Below are 17,852 nucleotides of genomic sequence, written 5' to 3'. Positions count from 1 at the left end.
GTGGCCCCCCTCACGGAGCTTACGTCCAAGAAACAACCTCGACGGGTAGTCTGGACGGAGGCTTGTCAGCAGGCCTTTGTAAAACTGAAGCAAGCCATGTGCGAGGCCCCGGTCCTACGGGCCCCAGACTTTTCCAAGGAGTTCATTGTCCAGACGGATGCATCGGAACATGGCATTGGGGCAGTGTTATCGCAACTCAATGAAGAGGGTCTGGATCAACCCGTGGTCTTCCTATCCCGGAGACTACTTCCCAGGGAACAGAAGTGGAGTGCAATAGAGCGTGAAGCCTTTGCCGTGGTATGGGCTCTGAAGAAGTTGCGGCCATACCTGTTTGGCTCGCACTTCCTAGTTCAGACCGACCACAGACCCCTTCGTTGGCTGATGCAGATGAAGGGGGAGAATCCCAAGTTGCTAAGGTGGTCTATCTCCCTACAGGGAATGGACTTTCAGGTGGAACATCGGCCTGGAGTGGACCACGCCAATGCAGACGGTCTCTCAAGGTATTTCCGCCTTAGTGATGAGAACTCCCAAGGGGTTGGGTAGCTCTCCCCACTTTCAGCTGGGGGGGACGCGTGTTAGACCTGTCAGCCCTTTGGGTGGTCCCTCCTCATCATTATTTATTTTGTCCCACTTTTGCCTCAAACCCTGTTAGTATTTTTCCTTTTTGGGAACCACCAAACTTTTTAGTGTTGATGCAGGGTCAGGGAGCCATTTTCCCTACCCCTGGAACTTCTGTCTGAGGGCCTGAAACACAAAATGGTGGCCACCCATTGTCACCTGAGACATAGCTGGAACCTACTAGTACCTTCCAGAACATTCTAGAACCCTGTGACAGTGTGAGGCATGTTTAGAATGTTGGGAAGCCAGCTCAGAGTTGGCAGTTGGAGTAGGCAGTTGGCACCTGACTGGTGAAGGGAGAGCAGCACAACACTGAAGGAGGAAGGAGTGAGGCAGCAGGGGTGGAAAGTTGTGCCTGGAGTGGGGTCCAGAAACCCACCCTTGATACTAGTCCCTACTGACTGAGCCCAGCCTAGAGCCCTGTGTGGGATAAAGTCAAGAAGAACCAACTCAAGGACCTGAACAGCCGGAACAGGCCTTGAAAGTAAAGAACAGCAAGTTCCTGACCTGTCTATTGGTATCTTCCTGGAGTCCGACGCCGAGAAGCCTAGAGACCTGGGGCCGGAGGTGAAGAAGCGGTGCTGACTGGAAAGCAGACGTCGTACCCGGAGCCGCCAGAGGTCGAGAGAGGGCGCCGACGGAGGTCGTGGAGACACCAGAGGTCGAAGAGGAAGTCACCTGAGGTCGAGTGTGCGGCGTCGGCGGGGAAGTGAAGTCCGCCCTCCGGAGTCGCCGGAGACCGAGGTGAATCGTGCCGGAGGTCGGGAGTGGAGATCGCACTCCGGAGTCGCCGGAACCTGAAGGGAAGAGCACCGGAGGTCGGGAGTGGAGGTCGCACTCCGGAGACACCCGGAAGTAGGGAGATCGTGTCCCTGTGACGCCGGAGACCGACATCGAGCCGAGGCCGCCCGCCGACATCGATCCGGAACCGCCTCACGGCGTCGACAAGAACTGACATCGAGCCGAGGCCGGCTAGCGACATCGAACCGGAACCGCCTCACGGCGTCGACACGACTCTGGCGGAGTCGGAAGTTCATAAAGAGGGCAGTAAGTGGAATAGAGGGCGCCTAAGGCCCTGTGGAGCCCTAAGAGACCATCCTAGGGGCTAGAGAGGTGTTAGGACCAGCCTGGGAGTGCCAGGGGTGGACTGAGACTGATACAGTGACCTGTGTGAGGGGTTGTGTAGTTTGGGAGAGCCAGATTCCTAGATTACCCTTGATCTACCTCAGTTTTAGCCTCAGCCTTATCCAAGCTAGGTGAGACACCCTCAGGCCATCCACATAACCACAAGCTGTGATTGGGCCAAATCAACCCATAGTACCTCACAAATGTGACCTGATTTGAAAGTGTACTGATGGCTTATATTTATTGAGAGTATTGTATTCTTTGTATTTATCCTATTTATTGTCTCACAGTATTTATTCCCTCACAGTATTTATTTGCCTATGTATTTTATGCACATCTATTTATTCATTGATTATTTATGATCTGAGCTTATTTATTTGACCTACCCTTTTTACAGAAGAAGCTTTGTGTACTGTAAGTGTGTTATTTATTTAACCTGCAACTAAGAGAAAACAAGATAAACAGATATATTTTCATACATTTTTAACGGTGTAGTGTCGTTTTTGGAACGGATGCACGCATGGTTATTGTGAGGGTGTGACGTACGCTTAACACGGTGCCTGACCCCCGACCGCTCGAGCCAAGCTACCCCTTGTGTTGGGAAGAACCGGGTGACTGCTAACCCCGGTTGCCCGGGGTTTTCTAACACATACGTTTACCTGTTGGCACAATCAATATTACAGAATGTACTAAGGTTGCCTAAATAGGGTATTATAGCTCCTGCATACACCCCAAAAATGAATACTGCTTTAACGCAGGATGCGCAGTAAGGAGATTGCATTATGAAAGAAAAGTAGGGAAATCTTCACGGTTTGTAAACAGCCCGGCCAGAAAATGGAACGAAATATAGCTTTAACAAAAAAAGCGCAGCTATATTGATTGATGTAGATTACAGTGGGAGCTATAAGCTGCATGCCACAGCATAGACACTACCGAAAAGCCACACAGCAGCCAAACAAATAAAAAAATGCCCTGCTGGTTGGAAATGTATGTGTTAATGGCGGCTATATGAGTGCCGCATTTTTTGATTACAACAACACCCAGAATGCTGTATTTTAAAACATGGAACCACTGATGTAAAATATAATTGGAAAAACGCGCCATAAACGCAGTATTATAAAAGATCGCACTACTGTTTCCCTAAAAAATGCAGTAAGTGCAACAACGTCATGAGTGCTGGTATTTCCTGATTGCAACAACGCCGCGAGAGCCGCATTTTAAAGCATCGCATCACCGAGGTATAACTTAATTGTTTAATTGTGAGAATGCGCCATAAGTGCTGTATTATAAAAGATAGCACTAGTGTGTAGCCAAACAATACACTGAGTGCAACAACGCCAGAAGTGTTGTATTTCCTGATCGCAAGAACGCTGTGACTGGCATTTTCTAAAACATTGCACCACAGATGTAGAACTTAATTACAAAAACGTGCCTTATATTTCCTGATTGTAACACCGCCATGACTACTGTTTTCTAAAACATCACATTACCAATGTAGAACTTTATTGTGAAAGCGCGCCGAAGCGCTGTGCCCGCACAGTAAACGCGAGAAGACGGTAAAGAGGAGTCCAGGCGCGTGCATATACCCTGTCCGGGTGCGTGCAGGCAAGGCAAAGAAGAGACGGCAAAGAGGAGTCCAGGTGCGTGCACATGCCTTGTCCGGGCAGGCACGGAGACGCGGCGGAAGCGCTGCTCCAGGGCATCGGCGGCTGACCGGTTGCACTGCCGGAGGACTTGGCTGCACACGCAGGACACAGCGGTGAGTAGGGGCGTGAGGGCGGACCGTGTTAGGAAACTGCCTGAAGGTCCTGTGTTGCACTGATGCCGTGCGTGAGCAGAATCTCCAGTCAGGGTGGGCAGGGCCTAAAGGAGACAGGGCAGACACAAACCCCGCTTCCAAAGAACACAGACAGAAAACCAACGACTATAGATCTCGCCAAGGCGAGCAGCGCATGCACTGCAAAGCAGGCGAGACCTAAAAACCATCAGCAATGGTTTCAATGCTGTTTTTCCATACAAGTGCAGGCAGTTGGGAGAGGAGTTGGCCTAACAGCTAGGTCGCTCGACCTCGGACCTGGGGAAATGAGTTTGAGTCTCGGTAATGACGCTAAATATCCTGTGATTCTGGGCTAATCACTTAATCTCCCGTGCCTAACAAAAAAAATAAAAAATAATGAATGTGTATCCTCATGTAACGTAACTGGTGCTATGTAAAGCGCTCTGATACCTGATTGGATTCGGGTCAAGTTCGCGCTATATAAAACGCTGAAAAAAAAAAAAAAAATTGCAAACAAAAAAAAAAAAATACAAAAAAACATACACACTTTCTCACTACACAGGTATTTCCCACTTGATTCTATCTATAGAATATATTTAAACCACACAATCAAAAAAACTATAATGTTGTGGGTCTCTTGGCTAAGAATTTATGGCGTCACAATGTAAGCATGGATCGAGCTTGTGTTACACTGCAAGAAACACACAAACACCTACATGGCTGAGGTAATAGGAGAAAGGGCACATGCACACAGATCCCTTTCATTAGCATGATCGATATCTGGTTATGCTTGTGGTGGATGGGTGAGTACGTGTAGAAACAACCCTCAGAGAAAAGGGCTACAAAGTATGTTAACATAGAAATTTTAACCCAGGGGCACATGTACAAACTTGCTTCGTTTGCATAAAGTAGCAAGAAGTAAAGTGTATGACTGCACTAGAAACACATCTAATATCAATGTATGAAACAACTGTGATTGGCAACTGAAGAGCATAGCTACATGTAGATAACTTTATGCTTTGTGGTCATTCGTGCAGTCAAAAACCACTACATGGTTACTGGGTGGCGAACCATGCCATGCAGCATTCACCTTGCCTACAGGGGATCCTGCCGTAAGGGAGTAGACTGCTGTTTGCTGCCTCCTACGGCACTTTGTATCATCCTCTATATTGTGACCCTCTGCAAACAACTCAATGCTAATGGGTGTTTGCCCTGAGCAGGGCAAAGAAGTGGCCTAATCGCAGTTCTATGTAGAGCCCAATAGTACAGCCGCGCTCTTGCTGACAGCTGGGTTAAAGGAGGATAGGTTCTTTGGTTGCAAATAAACAATGGTCACCAACAATGAGGGGGCAAGGCAAAGGAAGGTGAAATGAGGAATATTTGAAGGGACAATTACATCCTCCCCTCGTTCTATGGTTCGTTCTGAAAATATGGGAGAAGTACTCCAGATTTTGGTGTGGGTATTTTCTGGAATAGCCCCACAAATGGGGAAAAATGCAGTGCAGGGAACCTACAGTAGCACAAAAGAGGCAGGGAAAAAGAGCTAGGAGGAACAATGGGAAAATGTGTAATATACACATATATGAATGAGAAAAGCCTGAATAATCATTTTGGTGTTACATTGGAAAAGAGGTCAATAAAGGTCTATTGATAAGTGATAAACTTTAAGTCCATGAGTTTGTGGTATTTATCAATGACCTAATGGTTAGTCAGCCCAAGTTGCAATTAGGAATCACATAGAATAGCACAAATAGTGCTAAAATAATATGCAGAATTAGGCAAAAAACTAGTGAAGTTTGTAGCCTTTCAAATCAAGTTTTATGCCACCTATGGACTAATTCAGAGTCATTTCTTGATACCTACGCCAAGTAAGTACCACGCCTGTGAAATGCCATTCAGGAAAGGATGGACCCATGAGCTAGCGTTCTAAGCCCAGATCTCAAACTCCCGCACAAGCATGAGAGCAGGCAGCAACTACAGAGCTGCAAGTTACCTAAATAGTATAGGCAGGGACTTCGAAGGTCAAGGATAGTGTCTCACTCTCATGCAATCTTTGCAGACGAGTAAAACATGCAATTGGCAACAACAACAAAAATTAGATGGATGAGGGCATGAGTCAAAAATCTCAATGCATTAGGAAAAACAGTATTACTGGTCTGTTAAGTGACCATTAGAGCACACACAGCGGATACTCAGAAGGGACATTCAGAGAGAAATCACAATTTGTTTCCCATACTTATACATCATTAAGACTGCAAACAACGTTACCGTTCCTGTAACCATGTGGCTCAAAGTGAAGGACGTAGATAAATTATTAACAACACTGTGCTGCTTCAAAGTGAACTCAAAGTAATTAACACCTTCTTATGTAGGATCTCCACTTATAATTTCGATGTGACAGGTCTAGAAATTCAGTCAGATAATGTGAGCACAAAGTACCTTTTAGAGGAAATGTTTTTACAGTCGGAGAACCTCTCGTCTAATCCATTCAGCATCTCCTGGCAGTCTGCGTACGAGAAAGGAAAGCAAAAAGCAAAGTAGGTGGTGGCCCCCTTGTATTCCAGGAACCGATGAACGAAGGACAGCACAAACTGGTTCTCAACCATCTAAGAAAGACAGAATTAATGACAATAGGAACAGTTGCATGAAGCAGTCCTTCACATCTTATGCACATATTCGCCCATCCCCATCTTATATCATCTTATATAGTATTCTAGCAATACAGTTAGGCAACAGGTAATAGTGTGAACAAAGTGCATCAATTCTATTCCAAACCAGAATAGAGAGGCTCTGAAATAAAGAGGGACAGGTAATAAGCAACACAAGGTCAGCTAAATTATAATATCTCAAACAGGTTAAATTCTAAGAGCATAGACAAGCTCACAAGAACTGAAACAAAGAAAAACTTAATATTTAAAAATCTATCATTTTGCAAAACAGTTATCTCATTTTGAGAAACGTGCTGCTTGAAGTTCTGAACAGCACATCAACAATAATTGAAGATATTTTATATTGAGATAATTGTATCACTAACAGCTGAATGATCTGGATTGTTTTAGTCCTTAAGTTTATAAAAATACTAGTTGATAGATGAGAATGGTCTGGCAATTTACACAGTGCTAGAACCCGGAAGATTCCACCAGTAGTGATAGTGATTAAAAAAAGAGTACTTAGTATGCACAAAGGAGCTAATCCCTGAGCACTTGTTAGAATCTTGATGAAGCTCGGAGCGCTTTCAGATTTGTCCCAGACAATCTTTAACTCCCTTGACCCCTTCAGATCTCGAGAAGTGCATACGTTCTCGCAACAGAGCATCAGCGAAGCCTTTGCCCTGCAAGGAGGTGGTGTTTTGTAGCATAGAGAAAGCATACTTTGGTGGTGGTACTAGCAGACATGCCCAGGACAGGGACGTTGATGGGTAACATCTAAGGAAATATGATGTGTGTTTCCTAACAGGCACCTATTGGCACCAAAAGGTGATCCAAATGAAGCGGTTGGCATGTATTCTGCCATGTTCAACATGACAAGAGTACTCTGGATCACTGGGTGAAGGATCTCAAGCACTAAACATTGAAGTGCAGATAAGGGAGACAACATGATTAGTCGAGGGAAAATCTTACAGATTTCACATGCTCTTTTAGGCCCTGACCTTTGACAAGGCTTGATTCAGGCAACAAACAGTAAGTAACAGGCTTCTGTCTGAACTGTTTCAACAATAACACCTGCAAAAGAAGCACAAGTAAGTCTGGGCTACTTAAAAAGGGTAGAAAACAGTGCTTGGAAGACACTCTCACCAATTACGTACAATTTCATGACATCGCAGCAGTGGATTTGAAAAGGGGAAAGTGTTACAAGATGATTCAGATGAGTGAATGAGCTATGCAGAAGAACCGCAGCATGATGGAAGCAAAACTACAGCAATAAAAAATGAGGGCGGATAACCTGCAATTTGTAGGCGTTCTAAAGGGAGAGCATCTCAAACCTTCACTACCATGCAAAATTGCAGTAATGCTACATTTGTAACAAAGCATGAATAAATACAAAAAAAGAAGCACATAGGTTGAGGTGCTTCCTTAGTTTCCCAGTGGAAAAGTGGGACTCAACTATTTTGCTCAAAGTGGAATAATTGAAGACAGAGTTAATGTCTCACAAAAAAGAAAACCAAACGATTTGCAGAAGGAAACCTGGAAAACATTTCCACATGTGAGCCAAAAAACTGTTCTGAAAAGACCAGGAAGAAAAGACCTCAAGACATTAGGTGTATGAGGGTCAAAGCATGAACTTTGTTCCCAGCAAAGATGGAAGTATCCATGGAAGACCAACTGAACTCCTTGTGGAACAGTGTGTAAGCGAAATGGTTGCTGCACTTTGAAGAGGAATCAAAAGATTGGTCATGCAAAAATCATACTAGATCTCTGCTGTAATCGTTTGCTTTTAAAGGCTCGTATTTTTTCCCCTATGCTCAATGCAAGTTTGGCTCTGTTGCCAGGAACCAAAGTCATTTGCTTTGTATTTGTGAGACGAGCCCTCTCATGAGGCACCATTAATAATGACATTCAAGATAGGACATTAAGGCAAGAGATTTATTTGTTAATAAAAACCAGTGCCTTAAGGCAAGAGATTTATTTGTTAATAAAAACCAGTGCCTTTGATTTAATGTTGATGATCAAGCAAAGACGATCTCAACTGGTCCTCTGATGACTGTTTGCACCGAGTGGAGGTGGGACTCCATGTATGTACAGTACAGATTTCAACAACAGGAACTGTAATTGATTGTGCTACAGTCGCATCCTTTTATGATCCTTTCCCCTTGCTTGAACTTCCTTTGTGACATTCCAGAGATAGGTCACCAATACCACAGAGATTTTGCACCAGTTGTGCACCAGCCCTCACTCTGTAGAGAAGGGTGGAAGGGAATAATGAGAAAAAGGAAGGCAGTTGACTACACAAATAAGGTTTTTATTAAAATTGATGAATGAATTAAATAAATATATACAGCGCAAAACAACTGCTCCAAAAAGGAGCATCCCGGCGATATTATGATGCAGTTAAAAAGAGTAGACAGAAGAGGGATCACCCAACTTTAAATCTCTCAGAAAACGTGGGTCTTCAGAAATCTCAGATGTGGAGAATCTAATATGACCCAGTAAAAGATTGATAAACAAAAAAATGTAAACTTTGATGCGTGACATGTCTTGCTTTGTAGCAGAACTTCATTCATTTGACCACGGCAACCTCTTATGAAGACCTATAGTTTTCTTGCTTGAGAATTCGCACTTATGCTGATTTTCAGCGTGCAGAAGCTGAATTGCACTAACACGTGCAATAAAAGTAACAGCTGCATTCATTGTGGGTTTTTAGGACAAAAATCAAATGGCAAACACAGGCCCACAGGGATCCTCCCGAGCACATAGTTGCTTATTGGGTATAGGAGCTGTAATAGAAAATAATTCTCCATTCAAAGCCATATACAGCTGGAATAATAAATAAAAACAAAAAAATAGGTTGAACATATTCTCGTCAAAGTTATCCTGGCTACCTTTGTGTCAGACACACAATCTTGAGAACAATGTAAATGTTAATAATCTGTGCTGCAGGAATAAATGTGGCTGTGCATCGCTGCTGGTTGGGGGTGCAGGATATTTTATTTTACCCGAGACACCGAGTGAGGGTTGCTGGGAAGCCAGTGCGAACACATGAAACTAGTGCGAAAAGCATATCTGCCTGGGACTACCAGTTGTAACCAGGCACTGACAAGCACACAACTTCTTTCCTTGGCAGGTACTCCACTGCCCTGTGCCTAGATCTATGCTATAAATATAGACAGACACTCAAAAAATAAAGAAATTAAAAAAACTTCTCTATACTAACTAAAATGAATCTTTACCGAAATATAGAATCCAAGTTCTGGATCACTGGAATTTTTAGCATTCTAATAAGTGATATTAGAACAGTTAAAGCGGCATCGCCAAACACTTTTACAAATCATATTAGTTATAAAACTCCTAGCTAAGGTAATGGCTGCAAGGAAAGTGAAATAGAAGTAAATTAATTTTAAGCCTCCTTTGTGTGTGGCTACCAGTGATGAACACAACATTTTGGCAAAAACAATATTAAAACCTAAGCCGCATTAAGTTATTTAGGTATTTTTTTTAACTTGAAAAAAACAATGACCACAAAATAATGGCCAACAGACAAAAGTCATATTTAACTTTATTTTCTTTGGGAAAAATGGCCAAACAAACAGTAAAATCCAGGCTTACTAAACGTAAGATACAAAGTCCAAAATGTTTCTTTTTTTGACTTTTAGTTCATAGATGACAAATATACGACGACAGCCAACGCGCTTTGTTCCTGTATAGACAATTAACGGAACTTCTTCAGGGCTGTAACAAACAGAAAAACATTTATATAAGACTAATTAAATGACGGCCAAAAACACATATTACAAAACTAACATAATTTACAAAACATGAAACAAGTTGTACGACTCTAGTATGCTTAAATTCACCGACAAAAAATAATAATATGCACAATACACCATAAATTACAAACAGTCGCAAAGGAAAAACATAAAAAGTTTAAAATTCTAACCATCTTAATTTCGGAGTGAATTGTGCTATTTAGGATCAGGAAAGGGAAAGGATCAGGAATTAAGAATAACAGAGTTGAGACCATCTTCATATCAAAATAAATTATACTGTTTCTAGAACGAGATTCAAAGTAATCCTTTTCTTTAATCTGACTGCATTAACTAGATATAGAAACACTAGTTGCAGTCTCACCTTCACTTAATAGCAAGACAAATTCAGAAATCCAATTGGTAATTCAAGAGTATGGAATGGATATCTTCTCATACCGAATATATAGGATTCAACTGACTGAAATAAGGAGCAGGAGAAAACGAATGAGTTAAAAAAAATTCGAAGCGTCAGGTCGTAGTTAATTCGTATAACTTAACGTATCTCACCTCTAAATGTAAGTCAATGGTTATTCAGATTCAGAAACCATCATTTCACAAAGAAAGAAATGTCTTTTTCAAATTTAACCATCAGATTGTTTATAATTAAAATATGAAATTCAAAGAAAGGCACCAGTACAAAAGTCAATGAATGCGTTCAATATGCATCTATGTCTCAAGATCTAACATAATTCTCACCTAAAAAGACCTGCTTTCAGTCTTAAGAAATTCAAATTCAACACTTGTTTGTCTTCAAAGACATGGGGCTTAGTTCCCGCATCCGCATATTATCCAGAGAGAGATTAATTATAATCCGAAATCCAATATCATAGAACAAGTTAAAACGAAAAAGCAGTTTTTTATGGTGTTTATACAGGTCTAGTAAGGCTGGATTTAGATTAAATCACAATATATAATACCTATATGTAAGATATAATATCCTCATTTAGATCTTTTCAGACTTAGTCTTATGACATGAGTAGGTCCATCAACGATGTTAGTATCACCTACATAGGACAAAGCAAAAGTAGTCATTAAATCGAATGAGAACAGTTTGAGCTAACTGAAAGAGTTGAGAGAAACATTAAACATTGTCCTATAGCAAAAGGATTTTATATGAATGCATTCTGTCAGTATAGGGAAACTGTATATGACCCTGCTCTTTATAAATTATACCACTTCTTGTTATTGAAGGAGGTCTCCCCCAGCTGTGTTACACACGCAAATGGATAGAATGGTTTATACTCGATCGTCAATCCGGATTGTGAGCACAATAAATATCGACAGGCCACCTATTTGCAATATAACACAAGTGTCATGTCAGCGAAGCCATATCGAAAAGCCCTACAAAAACATAGATAAGTTCACAAGAGAAATCTCATGATCTAACAAAAACAGGCAATATTTAACGTGAAAGGGATGGAAATTAGTCTCTTTCTCCTTTGATAGGATAGTGTACAAGAATTATGCTATCCTTAGTAATGTTTCAATGTTGTTCAATATATGAGCTTAGTCAGCGCTGCATACGGAGACGTGGCGGAAAGAGTTACATCCTCCTGGTTGACCATTTGAAAATGCGGTTACCATTCTGTTAATATTTTATGCAAATTTGTCGGATATTTGAGACTTGGCTAACCACGTATCGCCCATAGTACTATATTGGTGTACACTCTTTAGATGCGATTAATTTTACTGTAGCGGATGGCGAAAATCCTATTTCAACATGGCGGATGTGTAGAATCGCTGATGTCATATCTTTCCACCAGATATAAAAATGAGATTGTAGTAAGAATATGGATTTTATTTTTACTATTAGTGAAGATATTACAATATACTTGGGTTTTAAATTAGAAATATATATTTATATAATCCGAAAATAATATGATTTTTTCTTTCGTTATATTTATTTAATTTTAAATCTGAACGTTTAGTTGCTGCTAAACACAGTCATATGGTACAAAAGAATTACCCATTGGCTAGATATAGGATCGTATCTTATCTGTGTGTGTATATATATAGGTTTGCAGTTCACCGAGTGCACCTTCAAGTGCAGAGCACACGTATTGGAATATTGTCGCGCCAGCTCAGGCGTAGGAAGGTAGCACCACCCCAGGATTGCCAAAGGGGGCCACGGCGCGCAAATCATGTCGTCGCCAGTTGTGGGGGACTGAATTTAATATGGGCATCAGCGGCACATCACGGCGCAACTGTGCTGAAGGACTATACACTTACCTAATCTCATTTGAGCAAGAGGCGGCGGCTGACACTACAAGTCCCAGCAGGCGTTGGGAAAAGGTGAAGAAGCTCATTGGAGCATTTAAATGAGTGTCAGCTGATAGCAAATCATTGGAGTGAGCCTATGAGGAAGGAATCATCCGAAACGCGTCAGGCAAACACTCGAGGTTGAAGTGCTGTCAGTGCCCTAACAAACAGATTGCAGTTCACCGAGTGCACCTTCAAGTGCAGAGCACACGTATTGGAATATATATATATATATATATATATATATATATATATATATATATATATATATATATATATATATATATATATATATATATACATATACAGATATTTCAAAATGGCCGACTTATCACTCGCAAAGCCCTCAACGCGAGTGGGCTTGTTTTACGCGACGGTCCCTTTTTTGATGTCATCAGCCTGCGTTTAAAACTCAGACCAGGTGTTCTCTGTTTCAGGACGCCGGCTTGCAGTATAAATATGGCGCCAAAATTACTATGGCGTTCGTTGGCGATCCAGAGAGGGAGACGGAACCGCTTATTAAGGTAAACTCATAAGGAAGTCCTCCGGTTTTTGGCTGCGAAGCGTCCTTGATGTGGGGAGCGTTAGTCCTTATATTTAAGATTTCTGTGTTTTAAGCACTTCTCTATAATGGGGGACTAAGACTTTATTATATGGGCACGAATAAACGTTTATTGTAGTTTATCATGGATGAGGGTCCAAGTGCCGTCCGTTGAGGTCTGGAAGGCTGTGTGGGTATCTCTAATATATAGACAGGAGATTTCAACACCCTGTAGTTAGTATATATCCTGAATGTTGCAGAGATCTGTATGTCTCTCGATTTTAGGTATAAGTTAGAGTTGATGGTTTCTAACTTATTAGGTGAGGAACTTACTGCCGCGTAACACGCATGCAGCATAAACATTACTAAGGATAGCATAATTCTTGTACACTATCCTATCAAAGGAGAAAGAGACTAATTTCCATCCCTTTCACGCTAAATATTGCCTATTTTTATTAGATCATGAGATTTCTCTTGTGAACTTATCTATGTTTTTGTAGGGCTTTTAGATATGGCTTTGCTGACATGACACTTGTTATATTGCAAATAGGTGGCCTGTCGATATTTATTGTGCTCACAATCAGGATTGACGATCGAGTATAAACCATTCTATCCAGATTTGCATGTGCAACACAGCTGGTGAGACCTCCGTCAATAACAAGAAGTGGTATAATTTATAAAGAGCTGGGTCATATACAGTTTCCCTATACTGACAGAACGCACACATAAAATCCTCTTTCTATAGGACAATGTTTAATGTTTGTGTCAACTCTTTCAGTTAGCTCGAACTGTTCTCATTTGATTTAATGACTACTTTTGCTTTGTCCTATGTAGGTGATACTAACATCGTTGATGGACCTACTCATGTCATAAGACTAAGTCTGAAAAGATCTAAATGAGGATTATATTATATCTTACATATAGGTATGATATATTGTGATTTAATCTAAATCCAGCCTTACTAGACCTGTATAAACACCATAAAAAACTGCTTTTTCGTTTTAACTTGTTCTATGAATTTGGAATACAGATTTTCATAAATCTCTCTCTGGATAATATGCGGATGCGGGAACTAAGCCCCATGTCTTTGAAGACAAACAAGTGTTGAATTTGAATTTCTTAAGACTGATAGCAGGTCTTTTTAGGTGAGAATGTTAGCTCTTGAGACATAGATGCATATTGAACGCGTCCATTGACTTTTGAACTAGTGCCTTTCTTTGAATTTCAGATTTTAATTATAAACAATCTGATGGTTGAATTTGAAAAAGAAATTTCTTTCCTTGCGAAATGATGGTTTCTGAATCTGAATAACCATTGACTTACATTTAGAGGTGTGATATGTTAAGTTATACGAATTAACTATGACCTGACGCTTCAAATTGTTTTTAACTCATTCGGTTTCTCCTGCTCCTTATTTCAGTCAGTTGAATCCTATATATTCGGTATGAGAAGATATCCATGCCATACTCTTGAATTACCAATTGGATTTCTGAATTTGTCTTGCTAATAAGTGATGGTGAGACTGCAACTAGTATTTCTAGATCTAGTTAATATAGTCCGATTAAAGAAAAGGATTACTTTGAATCTCGTTCCAGAAACAGTACAATTATTTTGATATGAAGATGGTCTCAACTCTATTCTTAATTCCTGATCCTTTCCCTTTCTTGATTCTAAATAGCACAATTAACTCAGAAATTAAGATGGTTAGAATTTTAAACTTTATATGTTTCTTCTTTGCGACTGTTTGTAATTTACGGTGTATTGTGCATATTATTATTTTTTGTAGGTGAATTTAAGCATATTAATGTCATACAACTTGTTTCATGTTTTGTAAATTATGTTAGTTCTGTAATATGTGTTTTTGTCCGTCATTTAATTAGTCTTATATAAAAAAAAATTGTTTGTTACAGCACTGAATAAGTTCCGTTAATTGTCTATACAGGAACGAAACGCGTTGGCTGTCGTATATTTATGTCATCTATGAAATAAAAGTCAAAAAAAGTAACATTTTTGACTTTGTATCTTACGTTTAGTGCACCTCCATTTGTAAAAAAATTGTTTGATATGTTGACAGAGGCACCATTAGGTGACGGGTGCTGGTGTTTTTGTGCATAAACGGCCTGATAAGGCGGCAGTAAAAAAGTGAGGTGCTACCATTTATGTACGTCACCTTGTAGCGTCTCTTGTTATTACGGTAAAGTCCAGGCTGACAAACCCACAAATATTACAGCCCACAATTAAATCACTGTGTTTGGGTACACTACTTTTTCCATAGAAAATAGTTTTTCAAATATTTAAGTTGTGTCAAAACACAAGGGAAATCGTCAGAGTTCCCTACTTAGAGTAGGGTTTAAAAAACGAGGATGGTTTGGGATCCAGATACCTCCGACACCATCAATTCTATTACTGAACATCCATATAATACTACTATAGAATCCTAGCCCAATTAATCCTGCATTGCGTCATGACTGTCAACCTATCCAACAGATCAAACACACTGCCAATAATAAATCATGCAAACTTGCAACCCTATACATAATTATCTTCACAGCACTAACCCTCACGTGTGCCATAGTCCATTTAGTAACATACTCTGAGGAAATGGGACACTCTCTACCCTCACAGACAGTTGTTCCAGCCCAAAATGCATCCTGCCTTGCAAGATACCAAAGAGAACGTAAATCATAGGATAAAACTTTGTGCAAGTATGCCCTTTTCGTGCAAATCCAGATGCTATTCTCACCAGGGAATCTCTGCCCAGCAAACCGGTCATGCAAAGAGCTCCAATACCTTCTGGTAGAGTTCACGTTACATAAAACTGCAGAAATAAGACCAGTAAGTATTTCACAGTTTTTCTTTCTTGCCACTTGTAGCTAGACTTTCACTGCCGCACATTTATTAATTATAGGGCTCGCTAACAGCAGAAAGTCATACGTTATAAAACAGTAGGTTGCACAGACATCTTAACATGACAGAAAATGGACTTTGCTTCAAAGATCAATGCATGAATGGGACGTTCAAATCGCAAATAGAAATGAAGGTATTGACATAGGTTGGGTGGGCTGCTTGCATACGAACACCTTTTACATGGGGATGAAGACAACTTTTCGATTTATTTTATTTCCAGTTTATTTGCTCCTGATGAAAGAGAATACAGCAAACACATCCAAGAAGAAACCAATTACGTAAGAGAAGTGCGTTTTTGGGCTAGTGTTTGTGAAAACAAAGTTGACGCTATTAGTACTTTGTGGCACTTGTGCAATTTTAGTAAAATGAACTAAATTAATAATTTAATTTGTTCGTGAATAAAGCTGGTAGACTAAGATGGTAAATCCCAATTTTTTGAGGGGTTCTACTTAAAGGCTCATTTAATTTGTTTATATTTTATTCTTTACCTATAATAACAAATACTTAAACATTTTTATATTTTATCCTGTATGAATTTTTTTATGCTGTACACAAAAGGATTGTTTTTAACAAATAAAGAGGGTAAATAAAATCTATGGGCTAGTATAGCCTCACGAACAGGGCCGCATCTTACTTATTAGCTACATTTGAGAAGCTACCTTAATACAACTTTCAAACCACTCCACCTCAAACAGCATTGGTTTGAAATACAGGAAGCAGTTTGGTAAGGCCTATGTTTCCCAATGTACTAACTTGAATGTAAATTGAAAATACAGTGGACTTGTCTAGAAAAGGCAGTGATTGAGGGATTTCAAGGCAGGCAGAGAGGCACAGACACACACAGAGACAGACAGAAGAGGTGTGGCGCAGCGGCCAGGGTGACTGACACCGGACGCTGGCCAGCCCAGCACCATGTGACTCTGGGCAATAGCTCACTTAATCTTCCCGACGGCCCCCAGTGCCGGGATGCCTACGGGTAGCTGTGCGCTTTACAAATACTGGATTCACATTTATATATACACTCACACATACATTATATATGCAGTGATTTGTTTCTCCCTCCCTCCCCATGACATTTCACTCGTACAAACCCAGAGAAATTCCACTGTTTTAGTTACTTCATCTAACTATAACTCGCGCACCCACAATGCACTGCTGATGAGGTCACATATTACATAATTCATGACATGGTCAGTGACATCACTGATGCCATCTCAAATGACATCACTGATGTGAAATGTCCAGCTAACTATAACGTCCCTGAAACCTATGGTTTTTTCAGTGAATTTCTAAGGTTTTTTAAATGCTAATTTCTAACTACAATGTCCCTGAAACCTATATTGTTCTTAAGTAAATTTTAAAAAGACGTGCATACTTTTTGTAGTCAAAAACTAAATGTAATAGTAGTCTGATATAAGTTATAATTTAACAAGGTTTAAAACTTAATTAGCACTAATTAAAATGTAAGTGTAGAAAAACTGTGACGCAGCAGCTACGATACCCGACTTTGAACAACAGCGTTCACAGTTCGTTCCCAGCTCCGGCGGCACGTTAGCCCACCACTATGTCACTGTGGGCAATACCTTGCTTAATCTTCTCGATGCCCCGAGCGCCGGGATACCTCTCTGGAGGTAGCTGTACGCTTTACAAATCGTGACATTTTTTAAATTTAAAACCATAGTGATGACAAATATTAGCACTGATTTTATTTGTCTTCCATTCTGAATGATATTTTTTGTAGGTCTTCTATTTAGAATTACGGCAATTAATAGATGCTTTTAGTCACGAGAAAGAAAATGACACGGTTTGCCGGGTAACAGTTTTTAATCTCGCCAACATATATATATATATATATATACACACACACACACACACACACACACACACACACACACACACACACACGCACACACACGCACACACGAAGATCGAAATTGAAACCTTTACAGCTTCATATTCTGTAACTTTTCCCAACACGTGCACAAGTTAAACAGTGAAAACGTGAGTACGTGTCAACTGTAAAACGTGACATCTAAATGGGCGGAGCCGCATGCTCCTTCCATAGCCTACTGAATAACCAAAAAGTATATAAACCACACCCGTTGCCCAATTAGTTTTGTTTTTGCGAGTTATTTACGCGTGTCCATTCTGTGATGCAGGTT

General features: G+C 40.6%; 1 protein-coding gene across 11 annotated transcripts in view; it reads right to left on the bottom strand.

Annotated features, from left to right (window-relative positions):
• Positions 1–17,852, bottom strand: part of AGBL5 (AGBL carboxypeptidase 5) — a 468,371-nt gene that overhangs the window by 348,132 nt on the left and 102,387 nt on the right. For all 11 annotated transcript variants that reach the window (XM_085613234.1, XM_085613239.1, XM_085613240.1 and 8 more), the window contains one exon: positions 5,960–6,126. In XM_085613234.1, the coding sequence (XP_085469360.1) occupies positions 5,960–6,126 (167 nt within the window). The remainder of the gene's footprint in view (positions 1–5,959; positions 6,127–17,852) is intronic.

The sequence above is a fragment of the Triturus cristatus genome, chromosome 6 (genome assembly GCF_964204655.1).
Source record: "Triturus cristatus chromosome 6, aTriCri1.1, whole genome shotgun sequence".
Taxonomy (NCBI): Eukaryota; Metazoa; Chordata; class Amphibia; order Caudata; family Salamandridae; genus Triturus; species Triturus cristatus.
The sequence above is the reverse complement of the archived record's forward strand: the minus strand, read 5'-3'. Positions and strand labels throughout refer to the sequence as shown.